The following is a 27817-nucleotide window of genomic DNA, read 5'->3' as shown; positions in this document are numbered from 1 at the left end:
CGTGTCCCCCATTCCCTGCTCCTCCGGCCCCACAGCCTGCCCTGTGTGGGACAGCGGAACTGGTAAGGGCGAAGCGGGGCTGTCAGGAGCAGGGGGAGCGCTGTTGGGGAGGAGGTGGAGCCCCTGGTGCCAGCCCGTCTCCCGGGGTCGTCGCTTGACAAGGGAAAAGGGGAGAAAGTTGTGGTGTCTTGGTGCCCGTCAGAGCTTTTCGGGCGGGTGGACGTTGCCGGCTGGAGTTTCGGCCATGTAGATGCCCTGCTTAGCAATGCTCGTGGTGGGAACGCTGTCCTTGTTAAAAAGTGGAAGCGTCAACCAAAACATTCTTCTAAATCTGCTTTTCGTGCTTTCTCAATCAATCTAAAGTGAATTAACGCATACAAGTAAGGCAGCCTAGTACAGTTACAAATCTAAATATTGATTTTGGTAATTGTAATGAGCTCGGGGGACATATTTTGCTCACAACCACGTAGATAAAGCTGTACATAAATATATGCTTATATACCATTCACAGAGACCATAAACGATTATGTTTTGAGACACAGTACTTTTCTCTAACTTTATATACGTTTCTTTTTCTTTTCTTTATAAAGCAAGGTGAAACAAGATCACAATGAAACGTGAAGAGTTTTTGCAAGTTGTGTCTAAAGAGTCGATTGAAGACTTCTTGCGTTTTACTCAGACTCCCGTAAGTCACATACCTGACTAATAAGATCTAAAGTCTGCTGTCAGTGCACAGGCTTTTGTGGCGTGGGGACAGAAACTATTTTTCTGGTATCTGCAAATGTGCAAGAATGATTGTCATAGGAAAGAACTTCCTATGACACTTAATGGAACATATAAAGGTGTGGAATCTGAAATTTCGCTGTCACAGCCCAGTTGATATTCCTAAGAGTTGGTTGTTCCATGTGCAGTTTGCATTTTTAAGATAATGATTTATACTATGGTAATACTAAAAAAAAAAAAAAAAAAAAAAAAAGTTAACCTGTGAAAGTGTCACTGTCTTCCTGTGTAAGGAATATGAGCTAATACACAAACACAGCAGAGGTATGCTTCACTAGTGCTTATTCATTCATCTGATAGTTTAGGTTGTATACTTGTTCTTTAGTCCATGTGTAATTGTACTTGGTAGTTCTTGCTACCATTGAACATCTTAGAGATGTGAGTGATTGCTGGCTGTAAATGCAATGTGGAGAGAAGCATGAGGAAGAAGAAAACAAATACACTGAAATTCACTAATTAAAAGTTCAGCGTCACTTCTTTTATATGATATTTCACTTAAAAAAATTGCATTGTGGTGTTTGCTGCTAAGCTTCGATTTGCGGTGAAGACAACCTGTTTCTCCTAATCATCTTCTGCTAGCCTTAGTAAATGGTATTGTCAGGTTAGTTTCTTAAGCTTTCTCTGTAGCAGCCTTTCTATTCTTTTATTATAAACCAGGTATTACAAAGAGGGTGTCTTCAGGTTAGTTCTGCTTTGCTATATTGAAAGCTAGAGATGTGGGATGTTTTTGTTTTTAAGAATTAGTTTTAGTTTCACACCTTTGAGGATCTTGTCATACAATGTCTCTACTTTTTTTTTTTTTTTTTTTTTAAGCTGGGAATCTTTTTCTTATTCTGTTTCTCTTGTCTTCATTTTCTCAGCATCTGTATCTAGCTACCTACCTTTTATCATCTTAATTTAGATGTTAAAAAAGATCTGTGTTATTTTATTAGTAAGATTATTCAGTTTCAATTGATATCACTTGGTTTGGGTTTTTGCCAATCTAATCAGTATTTTGTTAATGTTACCTGTATCAGGATAGAGTAAGTTGATCAGTTCATCTCTGTGTACATAGAGATGCAATGAATATATTAATATAGCCTAGATATTAAATCTCTCATTTCTACAGTAGAGGTCATGCACCATGTAATGAGCCTAGGCTTGTTTGTTTCCCAAACATCACTGAACCTATTTTTCTAAGTAATTTGCTGGTTTTTTATTTGCACTCTTGTGTGTAATTATAGATGACAGCAATATGACAGATTGCCATCATTTGAAATGTCCTTCCCATTTTTTCCCAAATCTGAACACTTTATTAAGAAACTGGTCCATTTAGGATAACATACAGTACTTCCAAGGTTTTTTTGTGGACTTCGGTCATCTTGTTTCTGCCACTTTCATCTCATCCACTGATCTATCTTAATATATCTTCATCTTTTTAGATTTAAAAATATTTTATTTCATCCTTATGTTTTTCATCACTAATGCATAAGAGTTATCTTGCAAGAGATTTCAGCTGCATGTCTTTATGAAACTTGATGCCTTTACCAAAGGAGGGCCAACCCTTTCTTATTTTATAGAAGTTACTGGTTGGCTTATTTCTTTGCCACAATTTACTAGTCTGTATCCTTTTTGTTTCTAGACTGCAGTTCCACTCCCATCAGCCTGACTCTTGCCAATATTTCTGGTAACTGTGTATCAGCAGCTGTAATGAGTAGATTGGTTAAAATTGTCTTCATGATTTCATAGCGTAAGGAAATTTGACTTTCCAAATTACTTTTTGATTGTTAAAGAGACTTGAATTACACTGTTCATTTTCCTTCCAAACCTTTGGTGATGAAGGGTGTTTAACCACATCTTATCTTAGGATGAGGACCCTCACTTTAGGATCTTTGTTGAGAAATTGCTGACTGATTTTCTGAAGGAGGCTGTGATAGTATATTCTGTCCTTTGGAAGTATATGTGTATGACATACTTTTTATAGTTTTCATGTTATATTATGCTCTGTTTTTTCCATCTATTTAGCGCTGTAGCCTCAGAATTTACCTTTTAAAGTTTTTTTTTTTAACGTTCTGTTCTTAGCGTTGCTACTTCTTCAAATGTCTCTCATTTCTCCCCTCTCCTGCTTCAATTTTCCTTTTCCATCTTCTCGTTGCTTTATTTCATTCAAAGCTTTCAAAGCCAGGTTTTTGATACTTTCCCTTTGTGATTTCCTTTGAACTTTTCACACTTCTTTGTTTTTAGAAGATTGCTATTCTATATTATGGTGCTATTTATCAAAGTCGTTATCAGGCGCTGTTAAATTTCTCCACTAAGTCCTGTTCCAATTCAAGAAAGCACAGTATTTCTTAGAGAGGAGAGCATGAATCACAGATACGACTAGCATACAATGGCATCCTTTTCCCTCAAAGGTTTTGTAATAATTCTATCATATCATCCCAGAGAAAGATCAGAAAGCTCTAGTCTTATTATGGATCTGTTCTTTTTGTTCAAAACGGTACAATCTTAATATCCTGTCTTCTGGGTTTGTTTGAAGTGGAGGGCTGAAGAACTCCCTGTGCAGCCTTTGGTTTATTGTATTTGTTTCCAACTGTAGAATAGAATAGAAATTCTGCTATAAATATGTAAAAGGATCTTTTTTCTCATGGCCTTCTGGGAACCTTCTAATACTCACTGTTGCTTCTTTCATTATTTCCAATTTTTCTTTTTACCTTCAACATTTTTCTTTCTGAATCTTCTTTTGTTAATGCATCTGCAAACTAAAAATATTTTTATTACTGGATCATGGCCATTTTGCCTCTTTTCTCCAAAGCATTCTTAATCCTATAAACCTTCACTTCAGTATTGCAAATTACATTTCAAAAATTACCAGTACTTCCTTTTGGCTGTGTCTGTTTATTTTTCTAGTCTGTTTTTCCTTCTTGCCTTTTCTCTGCGCGTTCCCTTTCCTAGCTGGCTGCCCACCCTTTTTTCATGCTAACAGGCTCTTTGCATCTCTAAGGTGGATTCTTCCAGTAAGTTTCTTTCACTGAAATCATTCAGATCAGTCTTCTAGTAAAATGGATTTTTCCATGTAAAACATCCTTTAAGTAATTAAGTACATCCTTTAAGTAAGTCCAAAGAGTTCTGTATCTCAGCAAAATTCCCTCCCATCCTCTGAATGGATCTACAAAGCTAAAGAAGAGAGTTTGATATGGTGACCACTGACTCAACTGACTAAATTCCAAACTTGTCTCTTACTAATCATGGCTTCCCATTCAGTAGAGCTTAAGAGGCTGGGAACTGTAGGGTTGCTGTGCTCAGGAGTTACTTTTGATAGAGGGGCTTTAAAATAGTGCAGTATGCACAGCACTGCTTTATGCAGTTTGTGCTCCAAAATCTGTAGTGCTGCCCTCCTGACTCTTACATTTCAAGTCCTTGCATGAGGTTTTCCTTTCAACAGCTGTCATCGATCTATATTTAAGATAGCAAAGATGTGATCAGTGAATGCAATTTCATGTGGTTGTTAGCTTCTTACCTGAGGATATGGAGTTGTCTTCATTAGGAAAGAAGTGTTTGGAACATGAGAGACAGAATTTGGTGTTGCAGAGGGATGATTTATGCTTAGTAATGTTGCTATGAAGAGCTAAGGACTAAAGTCTTTAAAAAGCCACCCTTGTATCATGATAAAGTTAAGCAGCAGAAATTTCACGTGCTATTTTTAAAGAAATAAATCTTATGGAAGGCTTTTTGTCTCTGTAACTGCGAAGGAATGGGAAGTAATCCTTTGTGTCAAGAAAGGTGTTAATTTTAGGAAATGAAATAATGAAAAATAAGCTTCAACACTAATGTGGAATTGTGATATCTTCTGACCACAGAAAAATACACTCGATCCTTTCGACTTGAATGAACTACTTCAAGAATTGCCAAGAAAACAAAAAGAAGTACTATGGGAGAAGCTGACACACCTATTGAAAGAGACCCTGGTGGAGAAACCTGTGGAAACATGGCAGATGACTGGAGATGATGAAAATAATGATTGCATGGATGTTGACATAGTTCCAGAAATGGTAACAATATTGTAAAACAGCAATATGATAGCTATTTCATATTCCCTTGGGAAATAAAATGGAATATTTTCATAGCATCTCGAAACATGGAAAGGTTATCAAAGTCACTTCCAGACATCTCCTTACAGTGTTCATAACCGACCTTTTAATTACTGTGCGTGGATTAAGCTGAAGTTATGATTGGACTACACTATAAGAGATTATATCTGCTGATGATTTTGATTATAAAAGATGGGACTTGGTTTGGTCAAAACTTGAGTGGTTGTTTTGTATGTTTTATTTCAGTAAACAAATGCTGATCTCCGATGGGCCTTAAATATCTGGCATATACTATAAAAAATCACTACCTGTTTTAGTATGTCAGTTTATTGAATTAAGACTGTGAAATCTAGCTTTCAGTGCTCCTCCCCCGGATTATATTTGGTTTATACAGAATTATCCTAACTCTGACCCTCATTTACTGCTTCTGCACTGCAGTTCATGAACTCTCTAGAATACTGCTGGGAAAGGTTTATTTAATTCTGAAAGGAAAAAAAAAGAAGTTCAGTGTGGAAATAATTTGGGAGACCTAGAGGCTTGTAGGAAATCATCATTTGTGCAGAGACCTCACCTACAAGTAGACACATTTACCTAGATTTAAAGGAATCAGGAAATCTTGCATTTACACAAGACCCTTTCTAGCTCTGGAATGGGTGTCTGTCTGAGTTGTTTTGTTGCAGATGAAGTTTTTTTTTATGGAGGAGTGGATAAATATATACAGTCAAAAAGTTACCTACTGGCTAGACCTGAGAGCTTTTCTAAATTTTTTTTTTGTAAAGGAAGTACCTTAAAAACTGCTTTTGCCTCTTCTTGATAGATTTTAGGTGCCAGTATACTCTTTGTTCAAAATAGAAGCTTAATAGCAACTCGGCTTTGCTCTCTGTTGCTAAGGTTGATTTCTTGTCATAATTTTCTTCTGAATATAAATAAACCACAGAATTGTTTCCTCGACATTGCTTTCTTTCAGAAACAAACTGTAGCTGTGATCCAAGGAGTGACAGCTGTCGTTACTGCTTCCATACCCGTAGTGGATGAAACTGTAAACTACAAAGTTCTTCTAGAATGTGCTTTCATATTGAATGGTGCGTACTTGTCTGTTACACTGTACATCATTACACTGGCTTTTAGCAGATGGGTGTACTGGGCTTTTTGTTTGACCCAAGTGGTCTATGGAAAAGAAATTTCAAAGACAGAGCTGCTACTGATGTAAGTTCTAATTTATGAAACAAACTTAAGGGAGCATTAAAAATCAGTTACACAACCTAAAATTTGGAACTTAAATAGTTTTCTTTCCCCCCATCTGTTCACCCAACTTTACTTATTCTGTGGCTTATAGAATTTTGAAGGCAAAATGAGATTCTACTGCTGCTGATCCAAAAACTCGGCCAAAACCTTAAAATTAACAAAGCTGCCTCAATACCCGCAGTAAGAATAAGCTGTTAAGACGTGTAAATGTGACAACAGCTGGTATAGACTGAGAGATACACTTAGTGTACTAAGAGACTAGCATTTTACATGTATAATATCATTCATTGCAATAAATAATTACTTTATTCCTGTTGTAGGTATTCTTCCTGCATTACCTGAATCTGAAAAAAACCTACAGGGTGCCATCCAACATATGTGTGAAATGTGGTGGGAAAAAGGACTGGAGGGGAAGGAGCAGCTAGGGAAAACTGTATTTATTATGTTGCTAAGAAAAAGCCTGAATAAAGCTGCTACGGTATGTGAAGATATATTAAATTTTAAATTATTAGTGAATATTCTAAGGAAGAATCTCTCCACAATACACTTTTTTTCAAGTTTATTTATTTTCCCTGTCTTAGTGCTTCCCAGTTAATGAAACCTATGATACCATACTTGTTACAAATTGTCTTTTTGGGCTTGCTTGCATAAACCACATACTAAAATATTACTTTCCCTGGAATGAACTTTGAAGATTTTTTTTGGCATCAGTTTTACAAGAGAACAGTTTGTTTTACAACCATTTTTTTTCTTCACTCATTTGTAAAGTCCAGTGACAAAGGTTTGAGTAGCAATTGGCTGTTTTTTAATTCAGGTTTTAAGTGGTATGCTCAGTGACTCATAAGAGACTTCTTAAGTGGAAAGTGTCCTTTTCTGTTCCTCTTTATTTCTCTACAAATATTATTTCTAGCTTATTTCTCAATTGATGGACTGATTTTTTTTTCATATCTTTTGCACTAACCCAATAAATATCTCCCTTACTTGTTCCTTCCCTTTGTTTTTCACTGTTAACTGCTTTCATTGTTTAAAGATTTAGAAGTAGAATAGTGCAGTTTGCATCTGTTTTGCATGAAATACCAGCTTTCTGTACTTGAGCATGTCTTCCATTGCTGGAAGTCAGTATTTCTGCAGTTACACGTTTTTGAAATCTTTTCCCAATTATAGTGGTGAAAATCAATTAATGTTCATAATTTTGCAGTCTGAAAACCTTCTATCTGTAACAGTGAATTTCAAATTCATTATTTTAAATTCTTTAAATAATTCTTCACATTAAAGGTATACCTATACCACTATAACATGTTTTTTTTTTTCCTTTGTCAGGGTGCAGATGTAGTTCGTCTCTGGAATCTACATCAGACACTGTTGTATTTTGATTATGATTCAGAGGACAGTAATGAAGTCAAGGACTTGTTACTTGAGTGTTTTATGAGTGTAAGACACATTAAAAAAGAAGAGGTAAGCAAAATTTTATTCTTTGCTTTTCTTCTGTCAGTGGGCTTTGATTACTCTTAACAGTTTTGCATTAAGCCTTTTGACTGATAAGTTCTGACATACAGTCAACGATGCTGGGGCTGTTATCAGACTTCTTGCTATTTTTTCTGTCTCCGAATAGGAATGCTTTTGATTATTGAAAATCAAATGTTTTTGATTTTGGAGTGGTTTATTTTGTTTTTCAAAAGTTTAATGCAGGAGGGAGGTGAAATATCATTTGCTCTTCCTAATTTTTCTTCTGACTAGTCCTAAGTAAGTAATGTTGCTAAGCATTAATTACAGATTTACTGAGTTTGAGGTTGGACAGCACCCCTGAGATCATCTTGTGTAACACCCCTGCTCAAGGCAGTCAGCTCGAGAAGGTTGCTTAGGATCATATCCAGTTGCATTCTGAGCATCTTCAAGGATGGAGACCTTATAGTCTCTCTGGCAACTTGTTACAGTATTAACAAAAACCTATTTAAAATAATTTCCTGTATTTCATCTTGTGCTTTTGCATCTTATCTTGTCACTGAATACCACTAAGAACACACTCAATCTGGTGTGCTAGCTGGTTGTTTTACCACAGTGCTTTGTGGTTTTGAATCACCTGCAAAATTGCTGAGCATGTACTTTTATGTCACTAATGAACATTTTAAACAGTGTTATTCCAGTATTGTAGAGCAGTTTGGGTTGGAAGGGATCTTAAAGATGATCTAATTTCACACCCCTGCCATAGGCAGGGATGCTACCCACTAGATGAGGTTGCTGAAAGTCCCATCCAGCCTGGCCTTGAACACCTCCAGGGATGGGGCAGCCACAGCTCCTCTGGGCAACCTGTGCCTCACCACCCTCTGAGTGAAGAATTTTGTCCTTATATGTAATCTAAACCTTTGTCAACTCTTTGTCAACTGCACCACACAGCTTGGTGTCATCAGCAAACTTGCTGAGGGTGCACTCAATCCCCCTGTCCCTGTCACCAACAAAGATGTTAAGCAGTGCCAGTCCCAGTACTGACCCTTGAGGAACACCACTGTTACTGATCTCCACCTGGACATTGAGCCATTGACTGCAACTCTTTGAGTGTGACCATCCATCCAATTGATGCTCTGGGGTACACTACTTGTGTCTTTTTGCCCAGAGGACTTCATGTTCTGACCTAAAGTTCAAACATGTGCAGAGTAATGCATGTGTCATCTTCTGGAAATGCTACTGCAGGACAGGTTTTTCTGTTTTTTTTTTTTTTTTTTTTTTTTCCTCATCTTCCGTTTGGAAAATGTCTAACCAGCCTTAGTGCTGTGGTTAAGTGTTGCTACATTCAGGGAAGCTTTTTTATTTTTTTAATCCTCCCAGGAGCCTTTTCTGGTCAGTGCAGTATTTTGCCATCACTTATTTCACCTTTGCAATTTCTTCAGTGATCAGTCTAATGGGAGTCTTACTTTGGTAGAAAACTAATTCTTATTCCTCTATATGCCTGGCAGGTCACTTTCCATGCTTGAGGAAACTACTTTCTAGTCCACAATACAAGGGGAAGCAAAACCCATCCTGGAAGACTCTGAGATAGAGTTCAGTTAAATTGTGTCTGCAACCAATTTAGGCATCTATGTGGGAGCCAAATCACTTCAAGTCCTGGGAAGGATTTAATTGTTTAAGCATAAGTAAATGACCAATGCTACATTAAATGACCTAAGTTCTTTCAGACATCCATGTGGGACTGGCATGTAAAACACAGGATCTGTCGTAGATCTCTGCTTTCTGGAAAACCACCTGAAAGTTTAAAATTGTTTTGTGTTTAGGCAGTGGCAAACTGCCCCAGTCCATGGAGTCAACAGAACATTTCATCTTCATAAAGCAGTTACTTGACAACCGATCACCTGCATCACTCTTCAGGCAATTAATATTCTGGAGACTTAAACATCCAAATTTAGATGTCTCAGTTTGTCAGCTGTGGCTCAATTACGATATGTGAACTGCCTATATAGTTTCAGAACAGTGACTGGGATTTCTGTAGCTCTGCAGACAGAAGATTTAGTGTCTTGAAATTCACAGTACAAAAACCATTTTAATGTTGCTGTGAAACTACTGTGCTTCAGTTGCAAATCCTTCTGTTTGGTGATTTTGCATCCTGAGTACGGTTTTAGTGCCACTCCAGCTCATGCATATTCACTAGTCGTCCTGTCTGGTCACTTTGCTAATGATAGGTTTCTTGTAGCAACACATCTAACACACCCTAAGCATCTCTGCTGTACCTTTTTCTTAACTTCTGTGTCTAAAATGCTAATAGTCGTAGCTAATATCAGCATGTCTGAATTGTCTGTCAGGGCTCATGTTCCCTTAAAGATTTATCACTTGCAGGCTTGTTCTACAGTTCATAAAAAAAGTATTCCTCATTCTTTTTGGAGTGTGCATCTATGGGTATAACTCCATCGCAGCTTAATGAGATGTAATTCCAGTTGCAATGATCCCGTGTTACCATGGGCTAGCATTCCTATTTTCCTCTCTGCAGCATGAATGCTCATGCAGCTATGTGATGAGTTCATTCAAAGAGGTAGCTGATCAGTTTTCTTCCTAGGAAGATTGTCAGCTAGATAAATTGCTTTGAGTGGTTTATCGTATGCAAGGATGAAGAGAATGGGAGGGCCAGGAATATGGTATCCTGACTTTTAGACCAGACTAGACTGATACAGAATTGCACATTTATGCTTCATTGCAAGATCAGGGAGTTTAGTTTTTCTGCCTTCCATGACCATGCTATTCACCACGAAGTAATATTTCTCGCAGGCTTATTTTAAGGGTGCATTACTGGAGTGAGCCTCTGAATTTATCTCTGTGCAATTTATGAAGCCGTTCTTGTTCAGGTGAGATTTCCAATCAACTGGAGAGCCCTGCATAGCATCTATTACTTTGTTTTAAAGGTAGGCCTGTTCTCTTGTCTTCATTGCTAGCCACGTGTGTGTAAATGCAAGTGCCAAAGTCACAAAGTATTATGGCTGCAAGCACAGCAGTATGAGTTGCTCTGCACCATGTTGATGGGCTAACCCCAAAGATGACAAGTTCACAGTCTTATCGCCTACCACTGGTTTACGTCTCAGGATACCGAGGATGCTGATGGCGCTAATCAATTCAGATCCATTGATCACAAGTGGCAGGTTTGATTAGACTCATTCGCTATTGTTCTCATGATCAGGGTCAGTCTGTTGAGATCAAAGGAAAAAGGAATTGGACAGAGTTGAATACAAATTTCTATTGCTCCTTGCTTCAGGAGGTTCAAAGGTACTTTGTTCTTTTTCTTTATCTTTTGAGAAGAGTTTGAATATGGCCTAACCTTTGCCTTGTTGAGGTAGGAGCTGTAGGTCAAGACTCCCTTGACTTTTCAGTTTGACAAGGATGTTGATGGGAGGGTATACCACTGGGACTCCAGTATATGTGTTAGACCACCAAAGCTGGAGATGAGTGGCTCTTTTTATTTTTATCTGGTGTTTTTCATTCTTGGTAGCATCTCTTGTTTGACAACAGAAAGGATTCTATCAGACTTGTCAACAAGAATCATGACATTGTATTTAGCTTTTTAGGTCTTGATTTTAATGATCTTCTGCATTTACTTCTTGACCTGCAGGCATTTAACTCATCATTTCCACTAAAGCAGTTTCTGCCTATATACTTCCTTCCCTCTGTCCTTAATCTATAATGTTGTAGGTGCCTGGCATTATCAGCCTTGTTCGAGCCTCTGTTTTCTCATTGGTCTCGACATAACTGTTAGTTATGCTCTGAGTGGAAGAGTCTTTGAGCTTTATTACTTCATCTTTTGAGTGTTCCTGCTTTATTTTGTCTAGAAAAGTACAAAGGACCTTTGCAATTGTCTGACTTGCTCTTATGTATGATCAGACTTCTCAGAGTCTCAGAAGCTGGGTACTTTCACTCCAGGATGGCACAGAGCTAGGCTGCCTGTACAGATATACTATGAGGTTCTAGCTCCATTGGCAGCTCTTGCTGAGTCCAGAAGAGCAAGATTTTATTTCCTCTCTCCACAGCCTTCCACTCCCTTTTCTTGCAAAATGTTTTCTTATTTAGTAAAGTTGTTGTTACTACTTCTAATTTGCTAAAAGGAAAGAAAACCTAATTCAGAAAAAAAAATTATTCTGCTTTTACGAATTAAGGCATCTCTAGGAGGCTGGCAATATTACCTTCAATGAGACAATATGAAAGGAATTGTCCTTGCTAATCACAGCATTTATTTTCCTCAGTGGCCCAGCTGTTCTGTGCTTTTGTTCAAAATTATTTCTGCATCTAATGCTGGAAGAGTTGTGTTATTTTATCTGTAGCTTCACCAGCAGTACAGTGTCATCCCAAAATGATGCTGCACTTGACAGAGCTCTGATGAACCTTGATGTGAGGGTCCTGAGCTGCACAGTCCCTTATCATCATAGAATACTAGCTGAAGTCAGTCCAGAACAGATTGGACATTGGAAAAGAAGACAGGCAGATACACAATCCAGCAGAGTAACAGCAATACTTGAACTAGGTTTAAAAATTAAGAATCTTTATTTACTGCTGAAGTGGCTCTTAAACTGGGTGTTCCTCTAGGGTCTGACTTCCATTTTGTATTGCTTTGTTTACTTTTTTGTTTTTACTCCCTCTCCCTCTGCCAACAGGGAAGAAGATTCTTGAGCTTTTTGTTCAGCTGGAATGTCAACTTCATTAAAATGATACATGGAACTGTTAAAAACCAATTACAGTTTTTTCCAAGGTATGCATCACAGCTACAGTTCTTAATGATCTTCAGGAGCTTGGCTAAAATTTTGTTTGTCTCAAGCTAAAAAACCTAGTATGTTGATTAAAAAATATATCAGCATCCAGAGACCTTCAAATCTGCTGAATATAAATACCGTATTGTTTCAACAATTTCATTTAATTGTTGCTTTGTACATGCCTGTATTATACAATTATAGGTGTAGTAAAGTGCTTTTTTAGCAATAGCTAAAGCAAATGATTTTTACTTAAAATGCACTGCATTACTTGCAAAGTTGGTGTTAGAGAACTGCAGGTCTGTTCCTGCTTCTGCAAGATGTTGTTATTTTTCCTGTTAACAACCTCTGATTTAGTATGGTAAGATTCTAACAAGAGATGGTCTAAATAAGAAATAACTTGTAGGATCATAGCCTGAGAACTTGATTGATGGGTGAAAAGCATGGATTTTTTTCCTTTGATTATTCAGAGAAATGTTACATAGGTTATTCTTTTAATTAAAATCAGAGGCTTTCTAATGCTTTCAGTTAAAATAATTTGTGTATGCATTTGTAAACAAGTTAAGGCATTCATTAAGAGATTAAATTATCTGTGCTAAATTTTGACTTTCCTACTGTAAGCAATTTTTTTTTATGAGTGTTTGGGTTCATTAATTGACAATTAACTTTGTTTTTCTGTAATTATCAGTGTAGACTTTCAAGATATTTACTTCCTCTAAAAGTAATGTTGATTCACAGAATTAAGAATAGTAATGGTACTAAGCAAAAACTTTGTTATTACTTTTATGAGGTCTACATAGGATGCTTGTTTGATAGTGTTTCCCATATGTTAATGCAGGTCCTTAATGGAATACATTTCAGAAGTTTACTTCAGAGCATGGAAGAAGGTGTCAGGAGAAGCTTTAAAGGTATTACTGTGCTTGAAATTTTGTTTGGATAACTCTGTATTTTAACATGGGGAGATTATATGAATTTTCAACCTAGGAAAGGTTCCTAAGCAAGCCTCGAGGAGTACTTTCCATAAGAAAACGGCCTCTTCTGCATTGCCAAAGAATAAGCAAGTTATGCTATGAATGTTTGGCCACTGTGATTGGCTTGGTTGTGCTTAAGCTGCTTTAATTCTGCTGCTGAAATGTTGTTTTATACAACTATGCACGTTAATGTTTTTTTTTTTTTTGTAAATGCAGGAGTTACCTGAGTTACTGAAACATTTACTCAGTATGTGCTGGGCTACATATTTGGTATCTTAAATATTTACCAAGTTTTTGTAGATTTCCATGGGAATGATCAAAAGTGTAATTACAGCATCACAGCAAAGCCCCAGTCAAATTTCCACTCCACTGCTTATTACTGTTTTCTTGTGTGTTAACATTAGCATGTATGTGTTTTTACTGTAGATACTTGAACATAATTGTATTCAGGATTTCATGCATCATGGAATTCATCTTCCCAGGAGCTCTTCTGTTCATTCTAAAGTTAGAGAGGTAAGATCCTGTAAAGCATGACATGATCTAGTAGCATCAAACTCAGATCATAAGCATAAATGAGAAATTTTCCATTTCCTACTGAAATACTGTATCGGATCTGTCTGGGATGGAAATAATTTTGTTCATAGCAGCCATAGCTGTCATGAACAGCCACATATGCACAGCCACATATGATGCTGTGGTTTGGTGTTCTAAAACAGTGAACACACACCCAAGTTTTAGCTGTTGCTGAGCAGTGCTTGCATGCTGTCCAGGCTGTCTTTTTTCCCAACTCTGTCTCCCTAGCAAGTAGGCTGAGGGTGAGCAAGAAGTTGGAAGGGGACACAGCTGACCCAAATAGACCAGAGGTCTATTACATTCCCTGTAGTGTCGTGCTCAGCAATAAGAACTGAGGGAAGGGGGATTTTGAGGAGGTAGTAGCCATTGCTTGGAGACTGGCAGGGCATTGGTCTGGTAGTGGAAAGTGAGTGGTTGCATTGGCATCACTTTTTTTCTTTTCTGAATCCCTCTTTCATTCACTTATTAAACTGTCTGTATCTCGACCCACAAGTGTTCTTGCTTTTGTTCTTTTCCTCATTGCACCAGGAGGGGAGTGAGTGGGCAGTTGTGTAGTGCTTAGCTGGAGACTGGGTCAACCCACTGTACTTATCTGAAACGTAGTATCTGTCTTTCAGAATATTATTAGAACAAATTTTAAGAGGAATTTGCTTATAGTTTGGCAACAGATTTCCCTGCCAAAGTTGAATAAGTAGCTTTTTAAGACAAGGCACTCATATCTGATCTATACCTTCACACTTCCTGTGCTTTCCCCCAAATATGTAGAAGCTAGAGTGTACAGTATGTGCAGTAAACAGCTTGATATACCAGTATATTTATCCTATCTCATATCTAGTGGGTTCCCTTGTCCTCTGACCCAATGTATTTCAGGTAAATATAGCAAGCTAGCATAAGCATCCTATGTTTTATCATTACAAGACATGTTCAGCTGTTAAGGCATAGAAGTGTAGGCGTTAACTAACGTATCTGTTACCAACGATTGGTAGCATTGTATCAAGAAAACATACAAGTCTGTGTGCCACAGTTTTTTTCCCCTACTGTTGGTTAGCATTATGCTAGTGATGTTGTGTAAAAAGGCAAAAAGGGACTAAGTATGTGGTCCAGCAAGCATAACCAGTTTTGGTTGCCCCCAGGGAAATGAAATACCTAATAATTTGAGAGCAAAAACTGTTTTAAACTGTTCTACAGACTGTGTAAGGTCTCTCATTCACAGTAAGCTGTGGCTATCCCTTCCATGAATTTGACTCGTTGATGCTCTTGTTTCAAAATTATTTACAGAACTTGCTTTTTTTTTTTTTTTTTTTTTTTTTAAAATTAATTCACATTTTTATTATTAGCCAGTACTTGGAATACGGTGCTCAGAATTACTGTATTTGTTTTTTGCTTTTGATCTAAAACATTACAGAAACAACAGAGACTATTTTATATATGTATGTAACATTATATATATAAATAACAGAGATTATTATTTAAAAATATATATAACAACAAAGAATGAGTGCCCATTCAGCAACTTCATAGTCTGTTGGTGAGTAGGAGCTCAGTGAGTATTTTTCAGGAACTCAAGCCAGAATGCCTACTTTTATCTAAAGTTATCAACGTTCAGTGGTAACGCCAAATCCACATACGAGCAGGGGGAAGTCCTGTTTCCCTACCATGTTTAGTCATGGCTGCACAGCTCTGCACAGAATTGCTTCTGTTGCAATGTTGATGCATTGAAAATAGTTTTTCATTTTCTAATATAAGTTCCAGATTTTTCCAAGAATATGAAAATAAAGTCATGTCAAAAGCTATATTGGGAATGTATCGTATTAAACAAACAGGTTTTACAAAGTTCAAGTTTAGAATTTTGATGGAGTAGGATTTTGACAGGGTGTTTCATTTTATTGAGAATCAGAGAAGCATATGATCTGGAAAGAGTACGGTGATGTAAATAAATGCCTTGAATTGTAGGGGTGGTCACGAGTCTTGGAATAAATTTGTAATGATGCCCATTCTTTTTCAGTATGCAAGAATTTAATTTAAAATGATCCTGTTAGAGTACAGTAGTTCCTGTAACAAATAATAGCACAAACAAAATACAGTTATTCGCTTGAACAATGTTTAGGCTACGTTATTGAAAGAACAGTAGATTTACAAAAAAAAAAAAAAAAAAAGGGGGGGGGGCAACAGGTACAACCCTCCATCATGAATTTAAATTTCTGATTATAAAAAGTCTGTCAAATATCCGACGTTCGCTGTTCTCCTAATGAAATCTATTGCAATACAGTAGTGATTTGCCATTAATTCTGGCAAGATTAGATTAGTCTTTCTTGAATACAAATTATAGTCACATAGCCTCTTGTAAATAACATAATGTCTTTACTTAAATTCATCTGAAAGTCAGGAAAAAGTATTCTTCCACTATAGCATTGTTTCTGTAGAACTGATTCACAGACTTCCCAGTCTAGCTGTAGTTGGGATTACCTGAATTAGTCAGGGTTGACATTGAAGGGGCCTTCTTTTCAAAATGCCCAGTGTATGCATATCATACAAACATACCAAGCTACATGATGTCCTTTCTCTTACTCTGCCCTGGTCTTCTACTTTACTTTTTTGCCTGCATAGTTTGAGTATAGTGGGGGTTTAGGTAGCTAAGCACTATGGTACTTCTTGATTTTCGTCAGTGCCTATATGTTTATTACATCTGTAGATTTTTATTTGGATAATTCTATTTAACAAATAGCATTCCTTTTTTCTTAACATAGAAATGGGTTCGTTTATTTGCAGTTGATAATTATATTGTTGCAATGTATTTCTGCCAGTTAGTTTAAACAAATTACAAGTTTTTTACCTTAATAAAAAAAAGGTTGCAGCAAAGCTGACTCTGTAGCCATGCTTGCCATTCTTATGTGTAGATCTCTATACAGGCTTATTGAATCAATAAATAATGGTGTTTACTAGATTTTTTTTTTTTTTATTGATTTTTGTTACTAATAAAATATAGGGTCAGTTGATGTGTCTAGTTATATCATGTCCCTTACTTAGTATGGAAAATTCATTAGTCTTAAGTAAACGATGAGGTAATTCCTCACCACTGCACACTCCCTTTCTTGAATGTATATAGCAGTGTACAAAATATTTGTGGTCTTTTTGTTTTTGTCAGATGCTGAGTTACTTTCATAAACAAAGTAAAGTTCGCCAAGGAGTTGAAGAAATGCTCTGTCGATTGTACCAACCTATCCTTTGGAGAGCACTGAGGGTAATTATCCTTTTCAGAATATAAGGCTACCTTTCTCCAGCTATCAAGTTTTGGATCCCTCCCACGTGTCTTTTTTTTAATAATATACGTGTGTGTATATATATTATATATATATATTTATTTATTTATTACATATATATACATACATAATTTTCATACTACTAATGGTTCCATCACTAGAACAAAGGCTTTTTAGTTTGTTTGTCTTTTTTTTGTTGTTATTTTTCCCCCTGTTGCGTTTTACATTGACAGCTTCTATGTAAGGAATAAAGAACTTTTAACTGAGAAGTTAACAGACGTATCAAGTAGGTCACAGAGAATTTGCTTTAATATGGCAAAATAGTCCAACTATTGTGAACATAGACTTCAAAAAGGTACAGGGAGGATCTTCAAAAATTGAATACGGCAATTATATGAATCATGTAATGATTCAGTACAAGGAAAGATTCTGCATTCCAGATGATTCAATACTGTATTTGTGATAGGTGAAAGGAAATATTATGTGAGTGAACATCAAAATTTGGGTGTTGATTTTTGGTTAGGCCTCTGTCTTGCTTTTGTATAGCTAATATTTCTCATAGTGCTGCCGAAGTATTTACCATTTTTAGAGAACCATTGCTGTGACTCAGAAACACCAGTACTTTAAGATACAGAACTTAGACTGGAAGCTAATAGTTGTTCCTAGTAGCGTGGATTCCTCTCCCAAGCTTGAAATGTCAGTTTAATTTTAGATAACCAGTTTGATGCTCCTATTTTAGCCAGTGTATAAACCCCTAATTTAATATAGTGAGGAACAAATCTTGTTCTGGAACACTGGTTATATAAAAGAAAGAACTCATAAAGGGGCCTCTTTACCCCTCCTTCTTGCAAAAAGAAAAACTACTTCAGTTGTAACAATAAGTGTTCTAGAGCTGTTCATTTTGAAACTACTTGTGTTCCTCTCTAAGCCTTTAAACTGAGAATGGATGTTTGTTACACATAGTTCTGTTTTTCCTAATTGTTTGTTTTGCAGATACTTAGGACAAGCTTACTTTGTGGCTTTTATTTACATGCATTTATAGCCTTTATGCAACCTTAATATACCTTTTTATAATATAAACCCTTATGTAACTTCTTCATCTGTATTCACATGTTTATTATGAAAAGTAATCCTTATGTGCAAAGATAGCAGAAACAGTTGTGCAGTGGTAGGTTGTTCTTTAACCAGAAAGTGTATGTTTATTGTGAGATAAGTAGTGATTAAGCTATTTTGTAACAAACTCAAAAAATCAAGAACTGTTCCTCCAGGAAGTCAAGCTGTTCAAGAAAGTGATTTCTTTAAAGGGGTGTTTTTAATTTTTTTTATCATCATACGCTTTAAAACTAACTGACTGGTGAAAAATACTGTTTTAAATAATGGGAAGTGAATTTCAGGAGTTGTAAGATCAGATGAAACTTACAAGAAAACTCTGAAAACAAACTGAACAAAAAATGAAAATGCTGCTTAAAAAGATTCTGTCAGTTCTTTAAAGTAGTACGGGCATAGAGGTAAAGAGAGGTACATAGAGGTAAAATCACTTGAATAACTGAAGGCTCCTCTTAAGTTGAAGAGTCACTGTGACATAAAATAGTCCTAGGTTCTACCCAGGATCTACACTATTAAATTGAAGGCATTTTTTCTATTAAGAACTTGAATATGCAAGGACATTAGGGATAAATTCCAATTAATTGAAGGAAGGAATTTAAAATGTTGATATCCAGTTCAGAATTAAAATGAGCTTAATGGAATTCAGTGTGATGTAGTTTATCAAAATTGACTTTTTAGAATGGTCATGGTAGACAATATCTAGCTTGTGGGTTGTTTTAAGGAGGGTTTAAGTTCAGTTTCATATGAAATATTAGGGTAAAGAACTATTTCACCCTTAATTCACATACTGACTTGTTCCTCACCAGAAATCCTCAATACAGACAAGCTTGTTGTTGAAAGATTTTCTGCATCTTTATAGGACTTTATTAAGATTTATAATCTTTCCACTTTTAGCCTGTTTATATTATCCATGATAAAATCAAGTAAAGCACAAATCCTTAACTAAATAATATATAGATGGGCTTTACTTGGACAGTATTAAATTTAGAATTGCGATTAATTTTTTTGGCCTTCTAAAACTTTGTTGGCTTTTTTCTTTTTTTTTCTACCTGGAGATGAGACAACTCCCTCTCCACCCTCAATGAGGATCAATTCAGAAGGGAAATAGAAAATAAATTGTAAATAAAGTAATTGTAATTTCCTGGTTTTACTTGGCATTAACTTCTTTAGTTCTAAATATTACATGGTTGTACATCTTTTTTCTCATCCCTGCCTTTTGTCCGAATATTCTTATGACAAGGGAAGAAGAAAATTGAATAATTATAGCAGGATGTTCCCTGAACTATCTAGTATCTTGTTCCAAAGATTAAGCCTACTTTGCTTGTTTCATAAGATTCTATGTATGCTTTTTTTTTTTTTTAATTGGACCCAAAATCTGAACAGAATTTTTCCTTCTCTCTTGCTTCTAAGAGAAGTGAGCACAGGCTTTTATCAAAGACTACTGTCTTTGATAAATAAAATATTCTCTTGTAGTTATATTTCAGGTTTCTTCCTGAGATGCACTGAGTTTCATCTTTTTCTTCATTTCCTTGACTGCTTGGTGTTTACTACTCTTTATGAGCCCACAGGGCCAATTATTTTTCACCGGTTGTCTAAATATACATTTATTTCATTTTTCTTTACATTTGGGGCTCTACAGCCAGCAAAACATGTAGTGTAACACCCTGAAAATGATTACAAATGGTAAAATGTCTGAGAGTTATGAGGCTTGCTTTAGAATTTTGATGAGCTGACTGCAACTCAAAAAACATGGTCCTACTACTTACGTGCATAGATGCAGAACGGAATATGTTTACGTTGGATAAGTTATCGTCCAGGCTTGTTGGTACTTAGTTTCTGAATGCTGTTTTCTTGAAGAAATAGGCTTGAGCTTTTCAATTAAATTACCTTTCTCTGTGTAAACTTAATAGTTAAAGCTTTGCTTGAATTGCAGATTCCTGTATTCTGAAGAGCAGCTTTAAGGATTTAAGCCCAAGTATGTGTGTCAGGTGACCAAGAGAAATCCTAACTGCTTTTAATTTATTCAGCATTACAGAAAGCAGAAGGGCTCAGACTGTGACTCTTCAGGATCATTAAAGTTGATAATGCTTTGAGAGCTTATTGTGCTACTAGCTTGGGATTTACTGAATGAGTAGAAATGTAAAGTGCAAAAAAATCATGTTACTATAACTTCTTCCATATATATAAAAGCTAATCTTTTCCGCCTACTACATTAGAAATATGTGATTGCCAGAAGTGTTTAGAGAGCCGTATTTCCTAGGGTATGCTTTTCAATACTAATAATTTGGTAATACTGTACTTACCAAAAATATACTTTTTCCTTCATTCTAACAGGCTAGAAACTCAGAAGTTCGATCAAATGCAGCATTTTTGTTTATTGATGCTTTTCCTATTCGTGATCCTAGTTTTAATGTTGAAGAGATGGACAACGAAATACAGAAACAATTTGAAGAACTTTTTGTAAGTTTTAATTAAGCTGAAATGCTGAAAACTAACTAAAATTAAGCATTGATAAAATTAAAATGTATGGAATTTTAGGATAGTATTCACAGGGAAATACTGAGATACAGAAAATACAAAAATAGACTTAATATTTTAATTTTCTGTAATATGTTGACAACAGACAACATTGCACCATTTTTGACTCTGAAAAGGAAATATTTGGCATTGTTATTCATTAACCTGTGAATGAAGAATGCTCTTGAAAGACTAGATGCGTGAGTAATGATGGTGATCCTTATTTAACCTAGGATTGATGGAGAGTGCTTTACATTTATTTAGTAAGGATTCAATGGAAGTTTAGTACTGTATTAATAAATATTTCTGAAAAGAAGTAAAAAAGAAAAAAAATCTGTCATATAGCAGCGGATTTGCAATAATGCGTGTACTCACATTGTTCTTTTGGTTGTTACAGAATCTCTTAGAAGATCCTTATCCAGTTGTCCGTTCTACAGGGATACTTGGAGTTAGTCAGATAACATCCAAATACTGGGAGATGATTCCTCCACCAATTGTTGCTGATCTTTTAAAAAAACTAATTATAGAGCTGGCATGTGATGTAACATCTGCTGATGTTCGATGCTCTGTTTTTAAAGTAAGTCTTTTTTCTAAATGTAAAATCATGATTGTCGTTTCTACATTTCACCTGGAGCAAAGGTTTCTAGGATAGGCCACTTTTAGTCAAAAAACTAGTTTTTTGACTAAAAAGCTAAAGCTAAAAACTAAAACTTAGTTTTGCTGCTTATTCTGCAAAATGACAGATGGAATAAAGTTCCTAGTACAAGCAAATTCTGCGCACGTTTTATAAGTCACATAATAAGAACAAACAAAATGTTTTCTAGAATGGTGACTGGCTTTATGAATCCCAATCACTTCGCATTTCTAGTCTGATATTCTTTGTATGTTGTTTGGACCTGGTAACTTCATCATTTTAGCTATTAGAAGTTATGCTTAGTATGCAGGTGGGTTCTGGTACATTTCTGCGTCACTAGTTTTAACATATCCCTAGAGAAACTCCCTAAGTTGTATTTCCACTTAAAATTTTGTGCATGTCAATTAATTTTTAATTTGGAGCTATCTTTGTGTTAATCCACGCTTACTCCACTACAGCGGAGCTCTATACTGAATAAACAAAGTGCTGAGTCAAAAGGAGCTCAGCAAATAAAGACTAATTATTAATCTGAAATCAGCAGAGTTTAGGGAGCTATTATTGCTGCCACAGAAAGTATTTGACATTGTGTCCTTAGAAGGCAGGACTATGGCCTCAGCATAGATCTGAAGCTGCTTCACCTGAAGTGAGCTCACAGAACATGGTTCACTGGAAATTTGATGTAACTTTTGTGAAAGAATACAACAGGAAAAATATGCGTGCACAGGATGCCCCTGCATAATTTAACCTTAGAAGTGTCGTGGTCCAGTTCAGCAATTTTTAGCTACATCTTTTTTGTAAATCTACTCTTTAAAATTTGTATTTAGCATAATGATTTTTTCTTGCAGTGCCTACCAATAACTTTGGACAACAAACTAAGTCACCCATTACTGGAGCAGCTCTTGCCAGCACTTAAACACAGCCTTCATGACAATTCAGAGAAAGTGCGAGTGGCCTTTGTTGATATGCTGCTGAAAATCAAAGCTACTAAGGCAGCTAAGGTAGGATAAGTGTTGCTTCATAGGTAGCAGACAGAAAATAAAATCAAAGTATTTATTTTAACAATAATTGTACCTTTGAGACTACTGCATTTAGCATTGAAAGAAAAAAAATACATATTTAATGTAGTAACACTCTTAATTTCAGGTTTTCCCTTCCTTATATCATTAAGCATGTAACTGATAGTTTATTTCTAAGACTTGTGGATTCTGTTGCTATTAATCTGTTTTAAAGCATCCATTTTAAAGATTTTGATCCAAATGTAGGTGGTAGTATGGAAGTACTTCTTATTAATGATTTTGTGAATTCTACTGAAATTATGGTGTTCATGAAGAATCCTTTAAAAATGATATATAGTTTTTTTAATTAATTTTTTTTTTTAATTGAGACTGCTCCTGATGAACTTGCAAGCTTTCTACAGTTGTTCCTCTAGGATGAGATAACCATAGGTGATAATGCTGTGTCTGGATATCGCTGTGGCAAAGATTTTGTAGACATGGTGGAAAAGTTGGCTTCTTGATTGAGCCAAGTGAACTCTTGTTCTCTTCTCTCCCACATTTTTTTCGCTTGTTCTGGATTATTATTATTTGGAGTAGGTCCAGCAAACTTCTCTGTGCTTACTACTTTTTACTCAGTGGTGGTATCTCAACAATTCCACAATATTGTTTTCTCAGGGAGTTTGTCTTCCCTGCCCTCTTGTGGCCGTGCCATGGTAGGACAGTCAGAACAGCCACAGCTGCTTAGCTCAAGGCAGGACTCTTTCACCTAAAATGCTTGATGCCTTTACTGAATTGCTTTCTTACTTTTTATTTACCTATTTTTATAATTTTTATTTGCCTTTTGTGGGTGGGCATGTCCTCCAGCATTTTGTTTCCTTTCATAGAGATTTTAAACAACTTTGTGTTCTGCCGTGGACTCTTACTATATAGAGCAATAATCTCTGCTGTTAATGGTTTACTAGAGTCAATTTTATATTTTATTTTAATCATGGTTTTGTCTCTCGCTGAGCCTAGTTATTAGGAATTGCCTCTCTTGTTCTATGCAAATGCATGCTGTAGTCATGTGTATGAATCTCTGTTGTTCGTGACAGAATTAACCTTTGAATAAATGCTCCGTCTGTTTTTTAAGGCTTCAATACTCCAGAAACACATCCCCCCAGAACATGAGAATCACCTACTTGCCAAATGTGTGCATTCCAGCTTTGATCACAAGACCTCAGAGACATTATATTAAGACTAGACCACCTCAGTACCTTCCAAATTTCCCCAAATAGGCCCAAAACACAGGATAAAGGGGAAGCCATTTCAGAATAGAGTTTTCAGCTTTTTGTATGCTGGCTTTGGTTTACAATAAGGATGTAAATGTACAGTGGCAGAAGTCATCTCTGTGAAATTGAACCTCAGAGATTGTGCCTGTGAATTAACCGGTAGGGGAAGATATATCACTTGATTCACAGAATCAGCAGAAACAACTGATTACAGTACTGTAGTTCTGAAAGGTTTTTGAAATCTTAATCATGATTTCCATAATGTTATTATTTATTCTTAAAGTACTCAACAAGCGTATATTCCCTTAATCTGATTACATGTCATTTTTATAATTGTTTTATTTATTTTCAAATATCCCTTTCACTCTGTAACCTCACAGGCACTTGGCACTTGTGCTGAATTTTAAGTCTGCAGACTTTGCTTTTAAAATGTCAGCTTGCTGATCCAAGTAGGATTTAAAGGACTGACATCTACAGTCACGATTTGATCCATTAGTATCAGTTATCAGATCATAAAATCAGATTTTATTTTTATAGTAAAATAGTATTTTTTTTACCTGTATAATAAAATATGAACAAGCTTAATTTTAAGTTGTATACAATCTCAAAAACGCACTAAATAAAATTTTTCTGTTGTTGATTTGTGTATAGTCTTTTCAAAACACAGAAAGGAAGTCTTGTGCTTCTGTTAAATGTATAAGAAATTCTTGTTTAAAAGTTATTTCTCATTCAGTGTGAAATTTCAAGCAAACAATCTTTTTGGCTTTCCTGAATTATTATGAATATACCATAAAACACAGAGGAAAAAGATAATTTGCAACTGCAGGTGTAAAATTATTAGGGACTTTTTCTTAGTTGTTATTTGTTCTTCAGGCATATTGGAAAACTTCCATCCACTCTGCTTTGTTTTTACATAGTAAAAAAACTCGTGTCTTCTAAAAAAGAAAAAGGGATCAGGTTTATGTATTTAAAAAAATAACAGTAAATGTTTGTTTTGTCACTGACTTGCTGTTTATTTAAAACCTGTAATGTACATCTCTCTGAAGTCCTGAGGTTACTTCAGTGTGTATTCCAAGCACTTTCTTTTTATGGTAATTTTAGTAGAAATGCCCATAGTTAGGAATCCCAAGGGAATTAGCTGCTGCAGCTATTTTTACTCAAGAGTATAATAATATTTTTCAATGCCAAGAAATCCTAAATTGTGGTTTTAGGGAGTTTTTTGGGTCGCTTTTTTTTTTATGTGGAAGTGCACAGCATAACTAATTCAAGATATTTTCACAAAAGTGGCAAATGTGAGTAGTGTTATGGCTGGCATAACAAGTTGTTTGTTCTTTTTGAATTTCATAGCCTTCAATTACTGCTTTACAAATAAGCTAGAACTCTGCTAATGGTGGGGATGCAATGAACATTTGGGATACCTTTTGGAAAGGGTCTTGCTTTATACAGGTTTCTAGGGAGCATGACATACTTTTAAGTCCTTTGGTCCTACTTTGTTCCATGCTGAAAATACAAAACATGACATATAACAACAAATAATTATCTTTTGTGGTGATATCTTTTTAGAATAAATAATTCCTTCCTATATATGTGAAATTCAATTAGCTTTTCAGTTGTGTTGAGCTGGAATTGCCTGAACTAGAATTTTACTGTCTATTAGAGGTACCAGGAGTTTTAGAGGAGCATCAGAACAAGAAAGTAGCATTGTTAAAGCACTACATGACTTGAAGTATATCCTGGTATTTTGGTAAAATTAAAAATACCTTTTCAGGTAAATGCTATTCATATTTGTTGAGAATTTTGATGCAGACTACAATAAATGTGACTTTGTTTTCCTTTTTCTTTTTCCAGTTACTTTAACGTATTTTCTCATTTTTTAAAGTTTTGGAAAATCTGTCCTATGGAGCATCTTCTGGCTCGCCTTGAAGTTGATTCACGGCCTGTGTCACGACGCATAGTGAACCTCTTATTCAACTCTTTCTTCCCCATTAACCAGCCTGAGTATGTGTGGTGTGAGCGCTGTGTTACTTTAATCCAGATGAATTCGGCAGCAGCTAGAAAGTTCTATCAATATGCTTATGAATATACTGCCCCCACCAATATAGGTAAGGCACAAACCATTTGGAAATACCAAAACCACACAATGTAATTGCTTTTCAAAATTTCTTACCTCACACTGACGCATTGTTGGTAGCTCTTTTGGGGTTTAGTATATTACTTCATATGTCTTTGTGTTTTTGACACCAGTGATAAACTCTGACAACTGTCATAAGCCTTTTCTACAGTAAACTTTTTGTTTTTGCTCTTCGATGTTGTACTGTGTGCATAACCAATATTGTTATTTGGTGTCTCTTTCCATTTCTCCTTCCATGTACCGTAAAACTGTCTAAGTCAATATATATTTATCATGCAAAAACAGTGAAGTAAAATAGCTGATGTCTCGGGGGATTTGAGATCTCTATGTAGAAGTTTCTATAAGAAGTGAGAAATATTTATGTCTGATAATCTGATACTCTAAGGCTTTCTGTGACAAATATATGCACTGTAGAGATTTTATAAAAGTGTTATTGAACCAAGTAAGATTGGGAAAAAAAATGTTTCAGAAGAATTTTGGTGCTATAAAAACAAAGTAGTCAGCATGGGGTGACTTGGGTAAAATAAAGCCATTGCCCCTTGACTGATCATATTACTGTAGTAGGGTACTTTTGAAATACCCTGTTATGGTATTTCAGCTTGTCATACTTTCACCAGAGTAAGAATAACCTTTTCACTTAGATCTAAAGATGAGATCCGCATTAAGTAGTGCAATCGTTTGGCTACTGTGTCTTTTATAAATAATTGGAATGTACATTGGAAGAAATGGGGTTTTAGACATCATTCATTAAATTAATAGCTCTGCCAGATGAACGTAGGAGTTGTGGGAGCTTCCTCTGATCCTGATTTGACTTTTTTTTGAGTAGACATTTTTAACAATTAAATTAAAGAGCCTTGTGATAATGTTGCCATTTCTTTATATTTGAGTATATAAAACATTTGTCCATTTTTCCATTTTTGTTTACCACGAAATTTGACATCTTTTTTTCCAGCTATTTCTGGTTCTGTTGCCTGCTTTTCAGAACCTAGCATTGTACTTAGAAGCATTTACTAACAATGTTCTTCAGGAATAGTAGAGATCTCATTTATTCTTCTTATACTTAAATGTAGCTAAACTGATGCTAACAATTCGGCGCTGCTTAAATGCCTGCATCCAGAAAGCAACAAAAGAGAGTCTTCATGATGATGATGATGAAGATGAAGAAACTGAGAAGGAGAGCATAAGTGTAAGAAAGTCCACTTTATGATAAGTTTTGATATCTTTGTGGTGCTTAATTTCAGATATAGGCAGTTAATGATATGACAGAAATCTGAAGAAAAGCAATTGAACATCTGTGGAATTAGAAGGGGAAAACCACTATCATGGGGTTTTCATGCCCTGCAAAAACAGAAACTTGGTGAAGTGTGTAGAATAAGATAGACGGAATGTGGCGCATACTCGAATATTTCTTTAATTCCACTATTTAAAATAAGTTTGCTAGATTTTGCAATTAAATATTTTCCCCAAAAATAATGTAGTAAGATGAATGGAGTTAGAGGTTATGAATGAATCATGGAGTTGCTATTTTGCAATAAACACCACACCTTTGTGAAATGAATGCAAGGATTTTCAATGTTTTTGAAACGTTATTTTAACAAATTTGTATTTTAGTATGTAATAGGTAACATCATTTGAGTGTTTTTATTTCAGATGTTCAATGATGTGTTATCAGTAAATGATGTGGCAAGCATGGCCAGTTTATTGGAGATTATAGTAATTCTCTGGAGAAGTATTCGCAAAGCACTAGATCACAATGAAGGTGCCAAAGATTATGCCATCAGAAAATTTGCTTCGGTACTTCCTGAGTATTTAAAAGTATTTAAGGCAAGTCTCCTTGATGGATTTAATTGTTCTTGTGTTATTCTTAAGATTGGGATATTTTGACATTGGCTTATATCATCATCCTGTAGTGCATTTGGAAGCCTGGTCTAGTGGAAGTGTTTGTTTTTTTTTGCTTACGGCTTTTGCAGTGAAGTTTACTGAGTTATGCTGGTTGTTATACTTAGCAACATTCAAGTCAGTTTTAGATAATCAGGGAGTGGAAAGCAGTTCAT

General features: G+C 35.7%; 1 protein-coding gene across 1 annotated transcript in view; it reads left to right on the top strand.

Moving 5' to 3' along the window:
• NCAPG2 (non-SMC condensin II complex subunit G2) overlaps window positions 1-27817 on the top strand; it is a 43645-nt gene continuing 15828 nt past the window's right edge. The window contains exons 1-16 of the mRNA XM_032183392.1: window positions 1-62; window positions 591-685; window positions 4617-4808; window positions 5815-5929; window positions 6413-6570; window positions 7413-7547; window positions 12215-12309; window positions 13146-13215; window positions 13705-13791; window positions 16997-17092; window positions 20553-20678; window positions 21133-21312; window positions 22215-22367; window positions 25512-25734; window positions 26834-26949; window positions 27414-27587. Of these exons, the coding sequence (XP_032039283.1) occupies window positions 611-685; window positions 4617-4808; window positions 5815-5929; window positions 6413-6570; window positions 7413-7547; window positions 12215-12309; window positions 13146-13215; window positions 13705-13791; window positions 16997-17092; window positions 20553-20678; window positions 21133-21312; window positions 22215-22367; window positions 25512-25734; window positions 26834-26949; window positions 27414-27587 (1995 nt within the window). The 5' untranslated portion in view covers window positions 1-62; window positions 591-610. The remainder of the gene's footprint in view (window positions 63-590; window positions 686-4616; window positions 4809-5814; window positions 5930-6412; window positions 6571-7412; window positions 7548-12214; window positions 12310-13145; window positions 13216-13704; window positions 13792-16996; window positions 17093-20552; window positions 20679-21132; window positions 21313-22214; window positions 22368-25511; window positions 25735-26833; window positions 26950-27413; window positions 27588-27817) is intronic.

The sequence above is a fragment of the Aythya fuligula genome, chromosome 2 (assembly GCF_009819795.1).
Source record: "Aythya fuligula isolate bAytFul2 chromosome 2, bAytFul2.pri, whole genome shotgun sequence".
Lineage (NCBI taxonomy): Eukaryota > Metazoa > Chordata > Aves > Anseriformes > Anatidae > Aythya > Aythya fuligula.
This window is presented reverse-complemented; position numbering and strand designations above follow the sequence as displayed.